The sequence below is a fragment of the Corvus cornix genome, chromosome 2 (assembly GCF_000738735.6).
Source record: "Corvus cornix cornix isolate S_Up_H32 chromosome 2, ASM73873v5, whole genome shotgun sequence".
Classification (NCBI taxonomy): Eukaryota; Metazoa; Chordata; class Aves; order Passeriformes; family Corvidae; genus Corvus; species Corvus cornix.
Genome location: NC_046333.1, coordinates 99,975,163 through 99,994,810, shown reverse-complemented (window position 1 = coordinate 99,994,810; position 19,648 = coordinate 99,975,163). Strand labels below are relative to the sequence as shown.

Here is a 19,648-nt window from a genome sequence, read left to right as displayed (position 1 = left end):
TGAATTCATATGTTTTGTCCATATTCCTTAGTCTTGAAATTCTCTTACTACTCTCTGGCACAGCTGAATGACTTCCCTGAATTATTGTGAGGTCAATTCCTCACCATATGCTCTGGACTGCTTCAGGATGTTTTGATGCTGAAAACTATTCTGCCTCAAAGTTTTGTGAGTTCTGTATTATTTTGGCAGAAACAATTCAAAGTTTTCTCGCAAGGGTTTATAAATTACAACCTGCATTGTAGCATCCTTCCAGACTGGCTAGCTGCTTTCTTACCCAGGTGGTTGACTTCCTTGGAAGTGTTTGAATTTTGTCTCTGGTATCATGTTTTTTAAATTCTGTTTTGTAGCATGTCATGGTGAATCAAAGTGCTTTTAGTATCTGTGGAGCTTATTATTTTATTGAAGAGAACTGGCACTGACGAGCTCAGCAATTCCCTTTGCTAGTCCAGACTTGGCTTAGAGGTTTTAAAATTTAAAACCTGTCTTTGCTGGCATGACAACTTTATATTGGAAATAACTCTTCAGTGGCTAAAACTAGCTTTTAAATCAAAATATTCTATTCTTTTGGGCTTGCACTCCAAAAATGGTTTTTGAAACTTAGAGATCACTAATTGCATGATTTTGAGGAGATAGATGTTAAAGAAGAGTCATGAGTTCACTTTTTCAGTAAAGTTACATGCCCATGTTTTCTACTTAATTGTAGACGTTTATACAAATGTGCAGTTTAGAAACAAATGATAACTTCATTGCAATTTAAACAACAGAATTTTTAAGTAATATATGCATTGAATTGAAATTATTGGTACAAAATGAGTTGGCTCATCTCTGGGGTAAGGCAACATGATGCAGATTTAGTTTGAATTTTTGTGAAATAGCAAAAGATAATTAAGACAGTTTTCTTTTTTTTTTCCTTGCATGAAAATTATCAGCAGAATTAGCGTAGTTTTGAGGTCTCATTGACAAAGATTTGTGTGCTTACTTAGTTTTTATCCATTATTTGGTAGCCCTCTGAAAAATCATTGGCAGTATACTGCAAGCATATTATTACTTTGGGTCTGATTGGTGGTATTTTTAACTCTGCACACTGATCATGCACAGCGCTCCATAAGTGCTTCTATAATCTTCATTTTTGATGAACTGTTTACCAGTTCCAGTTTGACCTGGAACAGTAGAACATCTTCTTAAATGTACTTCGCAATTCTGGGCTCCGGAATGCAAAAATCATAGGGTTGATGATGGCATTGCACATTATGAGTGTTCCATTCACGTGGAAAATGGACATGTAGCAGGCACAGTAAGGGTTATGTGGGCAAAACCTTGCTAAGAGGATGTGGAGAACAAAGGGAGCCCAACAGCAAAGGAAAACTCCAAGAAAAATAGTCAGTGTAATTGCTCCTTTCATGTTAGTTCTGTGATGGACTGTGCTGGTGGGCAGTGAGGCGATCTTTTTGGCGTGAGATCGAGCCAGGAGGAACATGTGGACATAGAGGCACAGTATGAAAAACATCATCAGAGGGAACAGGATGGTGAAAGGAATGACAGTTGCTGCTTCATAGGAGAAGAGGGCAATGGCAATGCTGCTGCCGGCACAGAACGTCCAAATGATTGCCAGGATAACCAAGGCCCTCCTCAATGTCATGATATTGTGGTACCGCAAAGCATAGAAGATAGTGATGTATCTATCTGCTGCGATAGCTAGCAAGCTGAAAATAGACCCCAGCAAAGACAGAATGAACATGGAATCCATGGCATCATCCAGTTTTTTCTCAAAGTCTCCATGACGTGTCAGGTATCCCATTTTACACAAGATGATAAAGATGTTCTCCAGGGTTTTGTACAAGCTACCTAACATGTCTGAAATGGCTAAACTGGAAATGAAGAAGTACATGGGCAAGTGTAAATTCTTATTTCTAACAACAGCAATAAGGATAAGTAGATTTTCCAGTATCCCAGCGGCAGCAACAGTGAAAAAAACTTCCTCTGGCACGACAACCTGGGTGCAGTCAGTGATATTTAATGAAAAATCACTTATGTTTTCGAGGGATGGAATGCTGGTCTGCCCTGGGTGTTTGATTAAGTTGGAAGGTCTCTCAGTGCTCATTCTTCTGGTCGTGGAAAGAGCCTGGGTTGCTTCTTTTTCAGGTTTGGCTTTATTCTGAAGCTGACCTTCTTTTGATCAAGGCTTTCTCCTTTATCTGGAGCAATTTTAAGACTTAACTGAAATGTTTGGAATGTCTCCTACAATAAAACACGTAGAAACATAAATATCAAGAAGAAATTGACCACATAGATGAGGTAAAAACAGACATTTAAAGTATCATCTATTGCAGTTTAAAGCACATGAATAATCACCATACAGAAACACAATTGTGTTGGATGAAATAAGAACTGTTCAAGGCTTCACAGAGCCTTAGAAAAAATCGAAATGTAAATTCTCTTTTAGCTTCAAAGTAGTTTTAAAAATATGTGTAGTTTTCTTTACCAGTGGGCGTCCCACATTTACTGGAATTGATCTGACAGACTTCAATAGTCTGGGAATCTTTACTGGCCCAGCTATTTGCTTCGAGAAAGCCTGGCATTTCTCATGACATGTTCGGTATTATTAGACACAAATAAGACTAAAGCCAAGACAAACTCATGTCCAGAGCAGTAACATGTTTACCTCCACACTGTTGATGGTGTAATGAAATGCCCTCAATTTAGATGTGAATATTTGTAAATATTGATGTATTTAGAGGCATGTTAGATACTGGTGAGAGGCTTCCTTTTCATTTAAATTGAAACTGTCTTTTGATTTAATGAATATATTTCTAAGATCCAAAGTACAAAATTTCTTGTCTGTATTTTAAAACTATCTAAAACCCCAAATGTTGATTACAGCACCAAGATGGTGTTTTCTTTTCCCCATAATAATCCTGATCTAAACTGTATCCAAGCACATAGGAATCTTTCCAAAGGAATAGATTTTTACTCTTTTTATTAACGTATAAATTGATATGATATTAGTTTAGCCTGAATACAACCCATAAACGATAAGAAAGACTTTTTCTTCTCATCTTTATAGCCAATCTTGGGAAATGCAGATGCAGTTCTGGTATTTAGAAAATCCCCTTTAAAAAGCTATATTTTCACTGAAAGGGTTGTCAAGCACTGGATCAGGCTGTCCAGAGAAGTGGGTGAGTCACCATCCCATGAGGTATTTAAGTGGTTTGGATGTGACACTTAGGAACATGGTTTAGTGGTGGACTTGGCAGTGCTGGGTTAATGGTTGAACTCAATGATCTTAAAGGTCCTTTCCAGCCTAAATGAGTCTATAATTTCATGATTATCCCTCTGTTTTTAAGTTTAAACCAGCTTTCTTTTACACTTTCATATCCGTAAGTCTTGAAATTCCTTTGGCCGTTTGTTCATAATCGGGGCTGCTGAATACTATAACACACTGTTACTGTTTCAATGGGAGAAGTCAAAAGTTCTAATTATTTTGTATACAAACAAGACTTGGAACACCTGCTCTCATGAATTCAACGAAAGAGAGTACCCATACATATCTGAAAACACAGGCTGTGTAGTGGACAAAACAAACTGTATTGCACTGCAGCGTACATGAACATTCCCAAAGATAATTAGGTCAACATCTGTCAGTGTGTGAAGGAAGGAGTTACTAAGTTACTTGACAATGTCTTTGTAATGGTATGTTTTTCCTATTCTCACCTGGAGCTACTGTCACGGTTAAGTTTTATGATATCTAATCTAGCACTCTGTTAAAAAGTTTCACTCTTTATAGGTAGTCAGCACAGACACTTCAGACAAAACTTCATTTAGATAGGATTTAAACAGGAGAATCAGCTGGCAAACGTTTATTAAGTTGCTGTTTTCTCAAAACTGTTCTTCAAGAATGCATCTTTGCTGATATAGTTGTATTGCTGAAATAATCTACCTGAAAAACATAGTTTCCTTCACTGAAAATATATGATATTATGAATGACATGGTATATTACATCTGCTACTTATAATTTTACAGTAACTTTGTATTAAGTTTGGTAAGAACTTATAGCGGCTTTGGTGTATTTACAGTAAACTGAATAATTACATCACTTAATGTTGTTTTCCATCAATTAATAGAAAGCCAGAAAAAGACCACCTTGTTTCAGAGATTCTCATTTCAGTATGTGCACATGACTATTGCATGCTATACTATTAGGGTTCCATCAAAGATCTTGCCAATTATCTCATTTCTGATGCTTCAGTGTGGTGCACGGTCTTATTTCAATCTCAGACATCCCAGACGGAAATATCTATGGAGACAGTGTTTTGCATGGGTCACAAATCCAGTGCTTCATCTGCACAATAGACATTATGTCATACATCTGCAGTAAGTTCTACAGTTACAGGATTCTTTTCACTGCTACACGTTTACCAGGTAGCATGCATGATGTAGTTTAGCAGTTCTAAGCAGTGTAGGAACAGACAGACTACATGTGGGAGGTAAAGCTGTTGTGAACATGGTGAGTAACATCAGTGGTACCCTCAGAAGAACAACCCTGGGACCTCCAGCACCAAGAAGCCCAGGGTGAAGAAGGACCAACAGGACACCAGTGGATCCATGGGTGGTGATGGCCTTTTGCTTGATCTCCCTCTCTCTTCCCTCCTCCCCCTTTTCTTTCTTTCTATCTCTCTGCCTCATATATACTGTTAAATAAAATCTGCAACATTGGCTTTGGCACATGGTCTTGTCTTCACCTTCACTCGGGCAGAGGCATCTTTCAATAATTGCATCTTAACAGTGTCCTAAAAGCTAATGTGAAAAGAAGACACCTTGAAGCTTGGGTGCATATTTCTACTGTCTACAGAAATTAGAGCCAAGGTCATTTCGCACAAGTATAAAAGGCAAAAAAATGTTTACACTCCTGTGTTAATAACAGAGACAGTTTGGATGCAACTGATTTCCTCTCCACTGTCAGTACCTTGACGGTTTTCTTTGTCATTGTACTGTGCAGATAAAGGGTCCATGCCCCTCACCCTCTGAAATATCTCAGATTTATCTTTTGCAGGTACCTGCAAAGCCAACCTTTCCCAGCTAGTGTGTAGATTTCAGAACTATTAAAAATAAAACATAACAATTAAAAAAGAAATTGACATATAGGACAATTCTGATTTTCCTGTCAATAGCTGAATTATTTGGATTTTACCTTTTTTGAGGTTATTCATGGTCTAAGAATAAGTCTGCCTGACTGTAGCAAGAAATGTAAAACAGTCAAAAAACAATGAATGGCAATGAAAGACTTAAAATCTGAAACACATCTGCAAATGTAGCTGTATAACATACTGCAAAAAATTCAACCCATCCTTGTTTAAGTTAGGTCCTGGATGGAGAAATCAACAGCTCATTAACACTGGATATTCAGAAACATTATTTATCTAGCAGGAGGCAGTCTCCCAAGCTGGTATAATGGGCAATGAGCTGATGGCAGTACTAAAAAGGCATATATTTGTAGTACTATCATCAATTTCTTTTCGATTGGTAGCTATCTAAAGGAAGATGAAGCAGCAAACTGAGAGAATGGAAGCCAGGACCAGAAACTATACTGACAATATTGTACAAACTTAGGAAACAAATCAAAACCAGATTATCTGACAACTGTAATCACCATGATTATGGCGTGGCTCCTTACGACACTCTTGTCACTTTGAAAGTGTGTTTGCGCTGGTTTGTATTACACAGCTAAAAGCCAGCCCCAGCGCTTCAGCTGTGGTAAGGCTGAGAATACCCTTGTGGATGCTGGGAACTCCCAGTACTCCAGACCATTAGCCTGGGGCACAAACCATAACTCTCTCCTGTGTGCCCTGTGCCTACTGATAACTAAAATACAAATTTCTCTGCAGTAGAAATACAACAGCTTAGCATCTGAAAGGTCTGGGAATAATAGGTCTGCTCTTGCTTTATTTTTTTTTAATTGGATGAAAACTTAATTCACTGAATAAATAAACAACACATTTCCCTCAATCCCAAAATATTAAATAAACTGGCTAGGTCAGCTGCAATAGCAATGAAAGTAATTTCAGCTGTGAACTATAATGAAAAGAAATAGTTAAAAATTATGAACCTTAAATGCTGTATAATTTCCCAGAGCTTTATTTGCATCTGTTGTTGTTTTAATAGCAAAGCAAATAGCTTCCCTTTATTGTAGAGACCCCAATATATATTTACTCTCTAAATAGCTGTCAGTAAATAAAACCTGAAAGGGTACTGAGTAGTCTCTTTAGCTTTAGGGCTGCATAAAACAGCTGTGATAATGAGCCAATTATGTATTTGCAATGATTTCTTTCCAGAACCATGGAATATGTGAATGTATCTAAATTTTCTGAAAAATGTAATTTAGAAGGAAGGGAACAGAGTAAGTGGTTTGGGATATTTAATAACCCACTCAGTATATACAGAGGTGCTTATTTGTCACTAGAAATGCCATAACCTTTCCTCAATCCCCAAAAGTCTCCAATGTATTAGCAGTTGCTTCTATTGTCATTATCTCTAGCTAAGTCCAAAGCTTTATCATTGGCACACCTGGTAATCTGTTCAGTTTGGTTCCCCTTTTAAAACCTTGCCCTAGTGGAACATGAATCCCTTGTGAGGTGGTTGGAGAAGCTGTGTGTGACCGGTTAAGTGGTCTGGTGCTGCTTAGAATGACGTTCTTTGTCTGAAAATGCCAGCAGCCAAAGTCCCACGGATGGGAGCGATGTATTTTTTCGGTCACTCATGTTCAAGCTCTTACAGTTTTGTATCAAAATACATTTGACAAAAAACTATGGACAAATACCTTTTCCCTTGTTTCTAGCTTTTCTGGGTGCACCAGACATTTAGGAAGGAAACAAGCCGGTCAAAAACGTGGATGTGGAGGCTTAATTTTTAAAGCTAAGGAACAAGAAAAATGGCAACCATTTTTTTCGTTTTTTTTTTTTTGTATTTAGTAGGGAGGCAATGGCTTTCATGGGGACAAGAAGGACTGGACCTGTTACAGGCAGGTGAGTTAGGAGGACAGCATGATCCTTACGCATGCTAATTAGCATTTCTTTTTGTCTGCCAGCCTGGCTTAACCCGGAACAAGCAAGTAAGTGAAAAAACACATCAAGCCTGATTCTGCCTTGCCCTGCCCATTGTATGGTTCTTTAGAGTCATTAGAAGTAACTGTGTCAGAGGAATTACTCTAAAATATACATACTCCTAAGGGTGAGAGTCTCTACTTCCTGCAGCTTTCTGTCTGTCTCCAAGTACTGAAAATATCTCACTCACTGCTAGGTTGGCCATGCTTAAGGTACCTCAGCATGGCCCGTACAAAAAAACTCCAAACAGAAACCTGCCTGCTTGAGGAACAGTAGCAGATCATAAGTGAAACATCCTCAGCTGTATTTGTTAAACTATTGAAGGAACTAGTTTCCTCAGATGACCTCGATTTTAAATCTCTCACCACTTATTAAGCAGACCCAAACGGTATAGGAAGCATTCAAGAAAGTTGCTAAAATTTAGTGGCAGCACAGTTCTTCAATATTGTCTAAGTATTGTTCCTTTATTTGGGAATCCTCCTGAAAGCATTGTTACCTCCCATCAGTAACTGAGATGGCTAAAGGGTGCGCATTAGATACTTTCTTTCATAAAAAACCAAGAAAGTCTATATTTTAAAATAGGCATTTTATGTTAACAACTTTGTTCAGTAGACACTGAACAAAACAGTGGCTGGGAGCGCAAAAGAGTGACAGCATTAATTTCCATCCTCCTCTTAATGTGAACGGTCTCAGTTGCTGGCATTGAGATGGAACAGAAAGATCTCTTTCCAGGGAAGGTCTTTCAGAAACATGAGTTTTCCCTGCTTACTGCTGTAGGGACAGCTAGAAAAAAGTACTGTGTGGTCACGTTTCATTGTTCAGTTGCTAGAACCTGAATCTTCTCATCAAAGTAAACACATTTTGTATGAAAAACCACTTCAATACAGAATATAGTAATGGTGGCTTTGATATAATCCTTTTCCTTCTAAGTATTTTTATCTTTTTTTCTTTTCTTTTTTAAAATGACAGTGTAGGTAAAACAATATCAAATAAGGGTATGTAAGAACAGTGAGGAAAAATTAAGATACTGTGATACCTGGATCTTTATCACATAATCTTTTGAAATTTTTTTAACAACTGCAATTAGTATCCATGCTGTATTAGGCAATTTATTCTTTTGCTTTGATCTCCCTCTAGTGTTCAAGAAAATAGTGTTAGCCCGGTATTAATGACTGATTACTGCTATTCTGATTCTTCACATGAGTGGACATTATATAACATTGTGTTTCCTAATCTTGAGTTCAGGACCCGTCATCAGACCTAGATAAATGTCTTTTGTATAACGGTGTTCACTGCCATGGATCTTGGTGATTTACTGCACCAGAATAATGAGTATATGTCCCATATGATTTCAACATCACAACTTTCTTAGAAATAACTTTGCACTGATAGAGATGGCACATTTTGAAGAAAAAAGCAAAAAAAAAACCAAAAAAGGGAAGTGTATATGTATACTAGCTAAATGCAGAAAAAAAATGTTGTATCTAAAGCTGAACATATACCAATTGGGCTAACTACTAAGAAAATTTCACTCACATGATTACAATTGCGACTTTCTCATAAAAAGCATTTCTAGAGTGAAATTAAGGTGCAAGTCATACTTGCTGAAATTTTAAATGTAAGATATATCTGTATATGTTGAAGAGAATTTTTTTTTCCTGACTTTGAAAACTGCGTAAAAGCATTTTCTGACCAAATCATAAGCTGAACAGACTGGAGGTCTTGCAAAGATTACAGCTGAAAAAAATTTGGAAGTTTGGTTTACTTCTTATGGGTACTTCTCTTTCTTTTTCCCATAAGATCAGCACCAAGGTAACACAATTATGTGTTTGTTTTATGAATAAGGAAAAACCAGGAAAGATTTTCTTATTTGTATTTAAGGTTAGGTGTATTCACTATGACATGATTTTGTTGCCAAAAAAATAAAATTGCAATAAAGCATCTAAGCTATGCAGAAACTAACTGGCCAGGACTCCTTCTGTCTCTATGATGTGAGTGTAGCTTCATTCAAAACATGCATAGCTCTGGGTGTTTCAGGAAAGATACTGGAAGCAGGAAAAGTAAAAAGGATTAAAGAAAGATGGACTGAGTTCTTAATGTCCTTAATAAAATAAATCCTTGCAGCAGCAGAGAGGAAAAGGAATTATTTAAGATGTTTGTGAATGAAATGGCAAGAACCATTAAAAAGGCAGAGAGAAAAAGAAATTAAAGCTGAAAATCCAGGAAGCATTTTCTAATTGATTAACTCCTTGTGGCAGTATCACTTTTCACATACAATTTCTGAGACTGTAACCTATGCTGTTATCTGAAGTACCTGGAACCAAAAAAAGCTGCATAAATTGTTGGTGGTTATATAAAGACTGTTGTTTTGTCACAAGACATAAACACAGAATATCCACAAAGTCATTAGTGGACTTTATTTCACAAAGTCATTAGTGAAATAATCTTCTTCTTATCAAGTGTGTGGACAATTTATTGAAAACGAGTAACCTCTAGAGATTAAACTAGGACCTGTACAAAATCGAGGGCTATAAATTCATTAATGCAATTTGCTTCCTTTTTCAGTAGTTGCACTTCAGAGCAGCCTTCCCACCAGTGCAGACAGCACACTGTGCCCTGGGGAAGGGGAACTTCTGCAAGTTGTTTAATGCAGAGCTGTCAGGGAAGGGAGCGAAATGCAGTGAAGGTTTCCCCGTCTCTGCTGCACAGTATGTGTGATCATGAGAGCTGGTTTTTTCTGAAACGTGGAACCTCACTCTCTGCAAAGCTTCTGTTGCTTTGTAAAGTTGAGGTACATTAAGAAATATAGCTGTTGTGATACACTAAGAAATATAATTATTAGTCAATTGCAGTTTTTAACAACATAATCTACCTAAGGAAAAGAAAAACAAACCAAAACTAAACCAAGCTTTCTGTGCCTGATGCAGGTAACTGCTTTGGAAGTAATGTACTTATAACCTTTGGTCACATCCTTCACCCTCAGATCAGTCTCAAGCCATTGGAGTGACTTGGTGACAAGCTACAGTGATCAATGCCTACTAAATACATGTTTCTCTATTAAGATTGTAGTGGAAAGATTCATGTTTCTTTGAAACACTAGTTATTGTGCCCCAGACTTTGTAGTTGGTTTTTATTACACTATTATTTCCTATTTGTTTCCAGAATAAATTAATTTTTAGCCTATACATAGCTGTAACTTTCTACAAGGTATGAAAAATGACATTGGATTTGAACACAGGGCAAACAGTTCTTTGGGATCATTGTAAAATCAATCAAGAGGCCTTCAAGTGACATTTCTGGAGGCCATTGCTCTGTTCTTATACTTTCCAGTAAATCATTGTTTGCCATTAATAATACCATCACAAAAATGCTATCAACAAGCATCAAGAAAATCTCCTTTACAGAAAAGCATTAACCATTTCTTGAAAAAGAAGTCCTGTGTTTCTGCTCTAAAGAAGGAAGCACTCCTAGGTGTTCTGTAAGGAGCCATTCATCTTTTTCTCTGGCTGTGTCTGCTCCAGTAGTTGCAAACAAAATAATAGTCAAAGTAGATGGTATCATTAGAATAATATTTAATATTTTTAAATTACAGAAAACAAGGGTGTGGATTTATAGCATGTCACCTGCTGTTTAAGTGCATTATCTTATGGTACATATTAGTTGTGTCTTATTGAAAAAAAAACCATGCATCAAAGATACAGCATCTTCTTTCCTGAGAGCTACTTAAAAGTGTCATTGTGCTTTTTGTTTTGCCACTGAACAAATATATTTACATCTATTTATGCTAAAAAGTAAAAATAGTGAAAAGACAATGATTAAAAGGTGAATTCAATAGATGATTATTTTCTCTGGGAAGCCTGTAGAATGGGGGCAAAGTGAAGAAAATACCTCTTTTAGATTTGTTTTTTTCATAGCCATCTTCATTCCATATGCCTGGGAGGGAGAATGAATAAAAAAACAAGTGTGGAAGGACTTAAATCTAAATTCTCCAAGCCTGTAAAAATCTGCTAGCATTTGGAGTAGTGGCAACACAAAGCTTTAGTCTGGTTACATGTTGGCATTCAGAGCTACCGTGGCTTCTTCTACAGGTAGAAGTAGACACAATCTCATTGCAAAAGGTGTGCTGTCATCCAAAGCCGGGAGATTTATGAAGATACTCAGATTAGGTCATTTTAGCTTGTCTTTTCCATGCACTAGCATGTGAAACCCCTATGACAATGATGCTGTGGCAGAACAGGTATTTCCACTTCTGCTCAGGTATCACGGAATTACATGTATCTATGGGGGTATGTGTGTGTGCATGTGGTGAAATTTGGCTTCTGCTTCTGGTCTGAAATAATTAACAGGGAAATTCAAAGGATAAACAATCAGTTCAGGTATCTACAACAACATGTGTTAAATAGAGGCATTTATTCTGCCCTAATTTGTGGTTATCTGCTTCAAGGCAGAGATTGGTGCTGTCCTCTGCCTTCCTCTGTTGCGTGCTGCAGACTGACACAGGATTAACTATCTAAAAATATTGGCAATAGAGTGCACCAAACCACACAGCCATCTGAGAAATCTGTAACTGTCAGGTAGATCAATGGAATTATTCAATATTTGCACTTGAGCAAGTGAGAACAGAATTTGATTTCCCTGAGCAGAGTGAACACAACAAAACCGTACCTGGCAGGAGTAGCCCTCCTTAGATAATTCCCAGTCCAGATCCAGAAGAAGACTCATTGATGACGAGCTAGAAAGTCTCTGAGGGTTGTGTGGCCTCTGTCTGATGCAGAGAAAAAAATAGATGAAGCAGGAAAAACAGTATACAAAAGATAAGAAACATTTCAGTAGAAGTTTTCCTACTGTATAAGTTAACTTCTTCCATTGGCAAAGAGGAAAATCTTACTCAGTCTTCATGTAAGAGGCATAAAATCCCTGCCAGAATTTTCCTTTAAAGAAGAATGACTGTGAGATGAAAGATTTTAGGGAACACTAGAAATATGGCACTCCCTTCCACAATAACATTGCATATTTCACTAATTTCTCCAAGGAGGCTTTCTGACATTAGATATATTTAGTAAACCTCCACTTACCTGCTAGTGAAACCACTCAAACTGTGAGTCAGTTTGCTGGTAGCTCTGGGAGCAAGATTATTTATAAAGGAAATGAAGCCAACACAGTCTTTGCGTAAGGGAAAGATTGGAACATCTAAATCAAAGAGGACGACAGTTGTTTCATTGGCATAACCTTGAATTAGGGTCTCTTTAAAATAAATAATTCACTGTCTCTTGAAACATTTATAAGGAAGAAAAAAAAAAAGAAAAAAAATTGCCAAATCAAAGGGAAAATACTCTGTTTCAGATGGATTATGTTTTCAGCTACTCCTCTTTATAACTTCCCCTCCTAATATTTGGCAGGAGGAGTGTGTAAATCAGAAAAAGACCATGGGCTGTATTATAAATAGTATTTAAACAGTCAGGTAGATGGTTGAGATGTTATAAGATGTTTATTGCCCAGCAAGATGATTGTCACTGTCTTTGTTTTCATTCTAACATCTCTACTAAAGACACAACAGGTGGCTGAACTGAAAAGTTAACAGAAAACTCAGCAGAAAAGTAGAGAGAACTCAGCAGCACCAAAGTCCAACTCTACTTGTCTGAATAAATATAAGTGGTCATTATGAAGATATGTAATTCAGGTCATGAAGGTAAAAAAATGTACTGGGCTTTAACAATATTCCTTGAAGATGTGGTCGGCCCTATTAATGAAACAAATGGGAAGGAATAGCGCAAGTGAGTTACCCTAGGGAAAGACTTCACATTTGGATCTATTAAATAGCAATTAAATTGCAGTGACCAAAAGCAGAATTATATTCTTACCAGTATAAACCGAGAAAATTTGTTTGCTTCCAGGCTACCAAAGAAAAGCTTAAGTCTACTTCAGAAAGGCTGAATTCAGGCTCAAGAAATGAGGATTTAATTCATCTGTGTGCACCAGTGTTGGGGTCTCCTCCCCCTGCCATGTAGCCCTGGGAGAGGGGCCCTGGGGGGGAGACACGGGGTTTCCCTGCCCCTGGTCAGCCTCATTCCCCATTGGTTGTTTTGTTTTCCCCTGTGCGGGCAAGGACCCTCGGGTCCCGTGATTGCCTCAGCTCCTCGGCAGAGCCCCAGCCATGCGGCTGGAGAAATAAACATCTCTGAAACATCTACCAAGAATCTGTCCATAGATATTTCCTTTCCACGGGACTCCTGGTTTGATATATGCATGTTACAGTAATCCCTGCTGCAGCACAGCAGGACTGGTAAAAACAAGTAGCAGTTTGAGAGTTTCAGTGAGACTCATTTGGATCCTTGGAACATGACGACTGGAGAAGAAAAAGCTTAGCAACACATTTGAAGGGAGGGGACCTGAAAAAAGAAAAAACCTTCATAAAGTGGAAGGTGTATTCATCATCACTGAGTGTCCTTCAGAGTTTCAAGGAGGGAAAAAGTGTCTCACTCTTCATCCTCAGTTGTACACGGGTTTGCTTTTAACTTCCTTTTCTTTAGACCAATTGAACCTGCTGAGTGCCACTATGATACACAGAGATAGCTAAACAGAGTAAAGTTAAGACAACTGGTGTCACAGGAGTGTAGAACATTTGTTTACTGTTTTTTTACCTGCATTGTGCAGCATTTGAATAATATCCTTCAAATACACCTGGTTATAGTCCTTGCAGGAGCAAGCTTCATGGGTACTCATTCTTTATGTTGTCAGGCAGAACACATCTCCCTATGAATTCACGCTCTTTGCAGTGCTTTGCACATGAAGACACTCATTAGGAGCCTCGAAAGTTGTGAAGGCCTTCACTCCTTGTGCTGTGAATTTCTGTTCTACGCTAAGATTGCACTATGCAGCCTAACAATATCTTGTATGCACAAAAAATTCTGTACCATAAGCTGTTAGAAATAGTTAATAAGGAAAAGTCCAGAGATTCGTGCTTGCATTTTATTTTGGTTACAGAGGAAATAAACACACTGGAGGCACAGATGGCTCTTCATTCAGCCTTAGGCAACAAGTAAGTTTGGATCAAGTCTGAATTGAGAATGAAGTAAAGAGTAAGAACTCACAATAACAATGTTTAGTCAGCGAAGTTGTGGATGCCCCATCACTTGAAGTGTTCAAGGCCAGGCTGGATGAGGCTCTGAGTAACCTTGTCTAGTGCCCATGGCAGCAGGGTCAGAATTAGATGGTCTTAAAGGTCCCTTCCAATCCAAACTATTCTGTGATTCTATGTAAAATAAAGACAATAGTCTAGCAATCTAGCATAAATCACTACAATTCTATGCAGACCAATTTTTCTAATGTTAATTCTTGAATTTTATGGTTTTTTTTGTGTAGGGAAGGTATGTAAATAGGAAAGGATATGTCAGAGAGAGGCCAAGAGTTATTCAATCTTTTTTTTTGAATATTGCTATGTAATATTCAAAACAGATGAACTACGATGAATTACAATGAAAAAGCAGCTAGAATTGCATGTCATAAATAAAAAACTGAATCTCCATTATCACACTGCATAAAATTTATTATTTCTATTTATTAAGCCATTAAATCAGTAGATTATTTGAGTTTGAAGGTTGAAAAATGCAAAATAATTAGAGAATGACTTTATCACCCAAAAAACTTGTTACAATGATTTTTCCAGTTCTGTGCTTAAAAAACTATAGCAAATTTAACACTCATATTGCATGTGTTTTCATCCCACTGTGTTTCAATTCCAAAGAGCACACCTGGAAATAAACAGTATTTTCACGACATGTGAAGAGAGTAAGAGATCTAGAAATTGTCGCAGTAAAGAGCTCTATAAATAGTCCAGGCTTTCAAGGAGGAGACAGCATCAGTAGTGCTGGTTAGAAGATGAGTGAGGGAAAACTGTGACCTCAGAAGGGTCAAGAAAATCACAAATACTATTTCCACAGTATACCATTTTTTTCCATCTAGTATGCAGGGAATACATTAACTGTAGTTTATTAGTTATATTAAATAGTTAGCAAAGTCTCAGATTCTGTAGCCACAACCTTTAACAAAGCAAGTAGCATGGATTTAGCCTGCCATTTGATTCTTGCTTAACAGTAGATCTGTTAGGCCAGATTTTATTCCATGCCATTCTCAACATGCTGGAACTCTGCAGAAAAGGCAGCTATTAGGCTACTCTGTCACCAGAAAGCAAACAATAATCTTTTGGGGACAGATGGCTAAAGAAAACATTAGCAGGAGAAGAGGTCTTTCTTAAGCAGAAGACAGTCTAATTGTGGTTGTCTGGTAAATCAAAAATATGTAAGTATTTGCAATTTTATTACTAGTAATCCAATACTTGCACAAAGATGCTACCAGTTATTTTTTTCAGTGACTTGCAGTATGAAAGAAAAGTAAGTTTTAGGGAATTTCTGGAGGTACACTGGTAATGAATTCATCCCTGAGGCAGTGCCATATGGTCAAACAAAGCTCCAAGAAGAGAGGATTCAGCCAACTTTTTCAGATGGTAGCATGTTTTACCTTGCACACTGAAATATAGCAAATGATAAAAGATGGGATTAGAATGCCAGAAGAGGCTTTTTTTTGGATGAATCTGGGCTTTTTTGGATCAAGTTTTCTAAAAGGAATTGTCTATGAAATTTTGTTAAATCCTACAACGTAATCAGGGAGTGTATTAAACTCAGTACATGTGAGGGTTTTGTGGTCTACTTAAATGTTAACATTTACTTATTTATAAGTACTTGGATTTGCTATTTTTGTATTGTGCTGTTGCAAGTGTTTTAGGTATAATGTTGCTATTCAACATGAAAGATTAGGAAGATTTTAAAAGGAAAGTCTGGCATTGCTTTTGTCCTGAGAGATGGTTTTCAGGCAGATAGGGTAGTGCTCAAATACTGGTATTCAAAGTGACCAAAACATCTTTCGTGGATGGAAAACATTTTCCATTCAGTCAATAGTACGTCAGGAGAATTTACTAATCTTATGAAAACTACATTAATTTCTTCAAAAGTGAGAATGAGAACAGCTAAAAGGAACACATTTTTTTTTAAGAGTGATTGGCTTTCTGGTATCATTGTCCTTTTTTTCTTTCCCAATTACTGTTTGTTTTCGCCGTGTTTCCCTTTTATTAAGATTTTGGAGGACATTTTAACCAAAGAAAACCTAGAGGGCACATTTTAAATTTGATTATCCACTATGAAAATTAATATTTAATTATTTTCACTTTCAAAAAGCAAATACTGTGAAGCTTCTCAATTTATAAATTTATTTCTATGAAGAACTTTATTTCCATTATTATCTCCCATCTATTTAAGCTCCTGAGCTTTTTTTTTTGCTTTTTCTCACTTATTTGGCTTTTGCAGTACTAGCAACAAAATAATTTCTCTTGATGTTGATTTCAATGAAAGCTGTTTTAATTAATACAATTGCCTTCAAAAAAATGAACACATCCTTAATTTTTCATTACACTTAGATAGGTGACATTTGCATGTAGATTGGGGTCATGATACTTGTTAAAAACTATCTGTAAATATGGTAAAAAAGATATTCAGTTTTATATGAACTCAAAACGAATAAAGCCTTCAAGACAGATAAAAAGTCACTTTTTTTGGAAAGGTCTAGTCTTTCAACATTCAGGAGGAGCCAATACCTTAGTTTAGGTCACTTGGGATGACTTGCTTCTCTTACCATTCACTGTCTGATGGGGAAGATGTTTTATTGCTTAATTGCAAAACACGTGTCACCTTAAGGACAGCAAAATGAAGTTTCATGTAAAGTGATAATCTGTTGACAGGGATTTCTGATTAACTATTAACAAACAGAAATTCAATGTTTAGTTAGTGCAGTTAATTTTTAAAAAACCTCATAAACTTCAAAATAATGTGCATAGTGAAATAAATAAAATGCAATATGAGAAGTTTCTTGATTTGAAATTTAATATTATATTTAACTTTTTATTTCTCATTAAAAAAATCTCTGAAAAAATCTGAATTTCTAAATAAAGTTGTACACATTTGCGCTTTTTCTCTAGGTAGGAGAAGAAGCATTAATGCATTTTACACTAATTAAAATTAACAGATAAAAATATGGAAAGGAATAAGTGTAATGACAGGGGTAAATATTACTAAAAATACTCTACAATTTCAGACCAGTAGAATAATTTGTCCACTTATTGAAATCTCTAGCAGAAGATTCAGAGATTGAGGAACTACTTCAGTTGTTTTAACTCCTCTTTCTTACTTTACTCTCAGAAAAATCTTGAGCCCTGGGGCCCTCAGTGGGACTGTCTGAGGGCAAGAGCAGCAGTTTCTGTGTCATTGGTTATAAGCAGGAGGGGGGAAAAGTGCAATCCTTTGATAAAGCAGGTTGAAGAACTTCTTTTATTTTCCCTGTTTCCCTTTGTGCAGAGGGCTTTGTGTCAGGCTGAGACAGCACCCTTACAATCCTGGGGTTGTAGGTACAGTTAACCTGACCACCTCTACAACATTTTGTTCTATAAAAATTCTGATTTATCTTTATATTTGAAGCTTTGGTACTGGAGTTAGACTGAGAGTGGAGTTAAGCTTGAATGGGAGGAGCAACTTTGGAGAATGGAATAATGCAATTTAAAATATGACCTCCTAGTGTGGTGAATGGGTTGGTGGAGGAGAGTTAACTGGAATGTCAAAGACAGCTCATACGATTTTTATATCACTTAAACCCCAAAAGGCAGACAGGTGAAAGTGCTGAAATGTGTTCATTTACTTTTGCTGATGACCATTACATATCACTACTTGATAAAGACATTGTCCAAATGGATTTTTAAAAACAATTTATCTGGGTAGTCTCTAAATGCATTGGCAACTGCTGGGTCTCTTTTTTTAGTTAGGACTTTTTTGACATTTTATTTTTCTTATATTTAATTTCTAGGTTTATGAATCATGTAATTCTTTAAAATGCTGTTTGTGTACTTTCATATTCTGTTTAGTGTGAAGTGATTATCGTCTGAAATAAATACTTACAATTTTTTGCATGCAAAGAACAGAGATAATCAATATAACAGTTTTGTCTACTGCTTTTTCTCTTCTAAAACGTTGATATTCAGCTTTTGTTTCAGTTTTTTAGTGGAAATTGAAGAAAAAAACCTATTTCTTCAGGCATTTGTAGCTTTTTTCCTCTGACTATTAATTAGTCTATAGCATGCTTTTATTGAATACTTCATTTATTTAGTGTGACAGAAAATCAACAAGGCTTGGATTTTGTTCTCAATCTAGTTTGTATCTACCTGCCTATTATTCCCACTAAAGATGTTTTCCCCAAACAGTGTTTGGTTATCTGTTATGTATAATTGAAAAGTCTCTTTTATTGTTAATTTGTCATCCTCAGCCATGCATGGGTACTGAGACTTGGAGCAAAAAATTGAATGTGTTTGTGGTAAATTGAATTTTTTGTTCTTATATTTATCTTCACAAGTGGCATTTAGGCTCAGTAGGAAAAAAAAAAGAAAGAAAAGGGAGAGACTGTCTTCTTCCTCCATTTCAAAAATCTTACATATTTTGTCAAGGGATTCATCTTCCTATTTTGCAGTCCCATAACTAGCAGGCACTCTGATGTGATGCACCTTGGTGGTATTGGTGTATTTTGTTGCCCATGGGCTTGCTTCCATTTAAATACAAGATTGTCAAGGTTGAATGAATATTGTTGTTTATGGTCTCTCGTCAGCCCTCGGAACTGCATTCTAAATGTAATTAAAAAAACACAAAGAAAGCGGCGAACATTAGAAATGTGGGGATTCTTGACTTTTAATCTGGTTGTTAGATGGAATGAGTTTTCAATATTAAGCCACTTAGAGGTGGCAAATGGGACAATTTCCTGGATCATTACATGTGTTTAACTAGATACAAACTACAGCGAAGTGAAGTGAAGATCCTGTAAAACAAAAGATTGCTGCAATTGATGAGAAGGTCTCAAGGAATGCTTTTTGAACAAAATCAGGGCAGCGTGCACAATTCCTGCTAAGTTGCCTGTTGGGGTCCAAGGCAGCCTGCAAGAAGAGCCAGAAAGAAAACGGCTCTTACAGACCTTCCCTGCAATGTGCTGCAGTCAAACTCCATATATGCTGAATCCTCACAGTGTTTCCAGAAATGATTACTCTCAAGTTGGAATTTCTTTCTATCCCCCCTAATCTTCCTGGACCTTCTGTGAATCAGGAAGCCAAATTCTGAAGACACCTTGTTTCACAGAACAATCTCTCATACCCATTCTCCAAGAGACAAGACCTAAAGACTTCCTGCACCCACAGCTGGGACAGTTCCTTATCATAAAGAATTTGACTTTTTAATTTCTGCTACATTTTAATGGTCTTACCACTGGTATGTAATAGAAGAAGAGAAGATTAAATTTCTTTCCGTGTTTTCAGCCACCAAGTTGAGTAAATGGTCTACAAGAGAGGCCAGGCTGCTCTCAGCATCCTTCTCTTTTCCACCAATGGGCAGTGGAACTGCATCACCCTAAAGAAGCACAAGCAGTTGGGATTTTCTCCACAGGTCATTCATCATGTTACAGCTTGTATGCA

At 36.9% G+C, this 19,648-nt stretch overlaps 1 protein-coding gene across 1 annotated transcript; it reads right to left on the bottom strand.

Annotated features, from left to right (window-relative positions):
* Positions 1-652: 652 nt before the first annotated feature.
* On the bottom strand, positions 653-11,842 carry MC2R (melanocortin 2 receptor). Its single transcript, XM_010396272.4, has 2 exons — positions 11,764-11,842; positions 653-2,238 (listed from the first exon to the last, which is right to left on the bottom strand). Exon 2 carries the CDS (start codon positions 2,099-2,101, stop codon positions 1,142-1,144), a length of 960 nt encoding a protein of 319 aa, XP_010394574.3. The 5' UTR covers positions 2,102-2,238; positions 11,764-11,842; the 3' UTR covers positions 653-1,141.
* Positions 11,843-19,648: the final 7,806 nt, after the last annotated feature.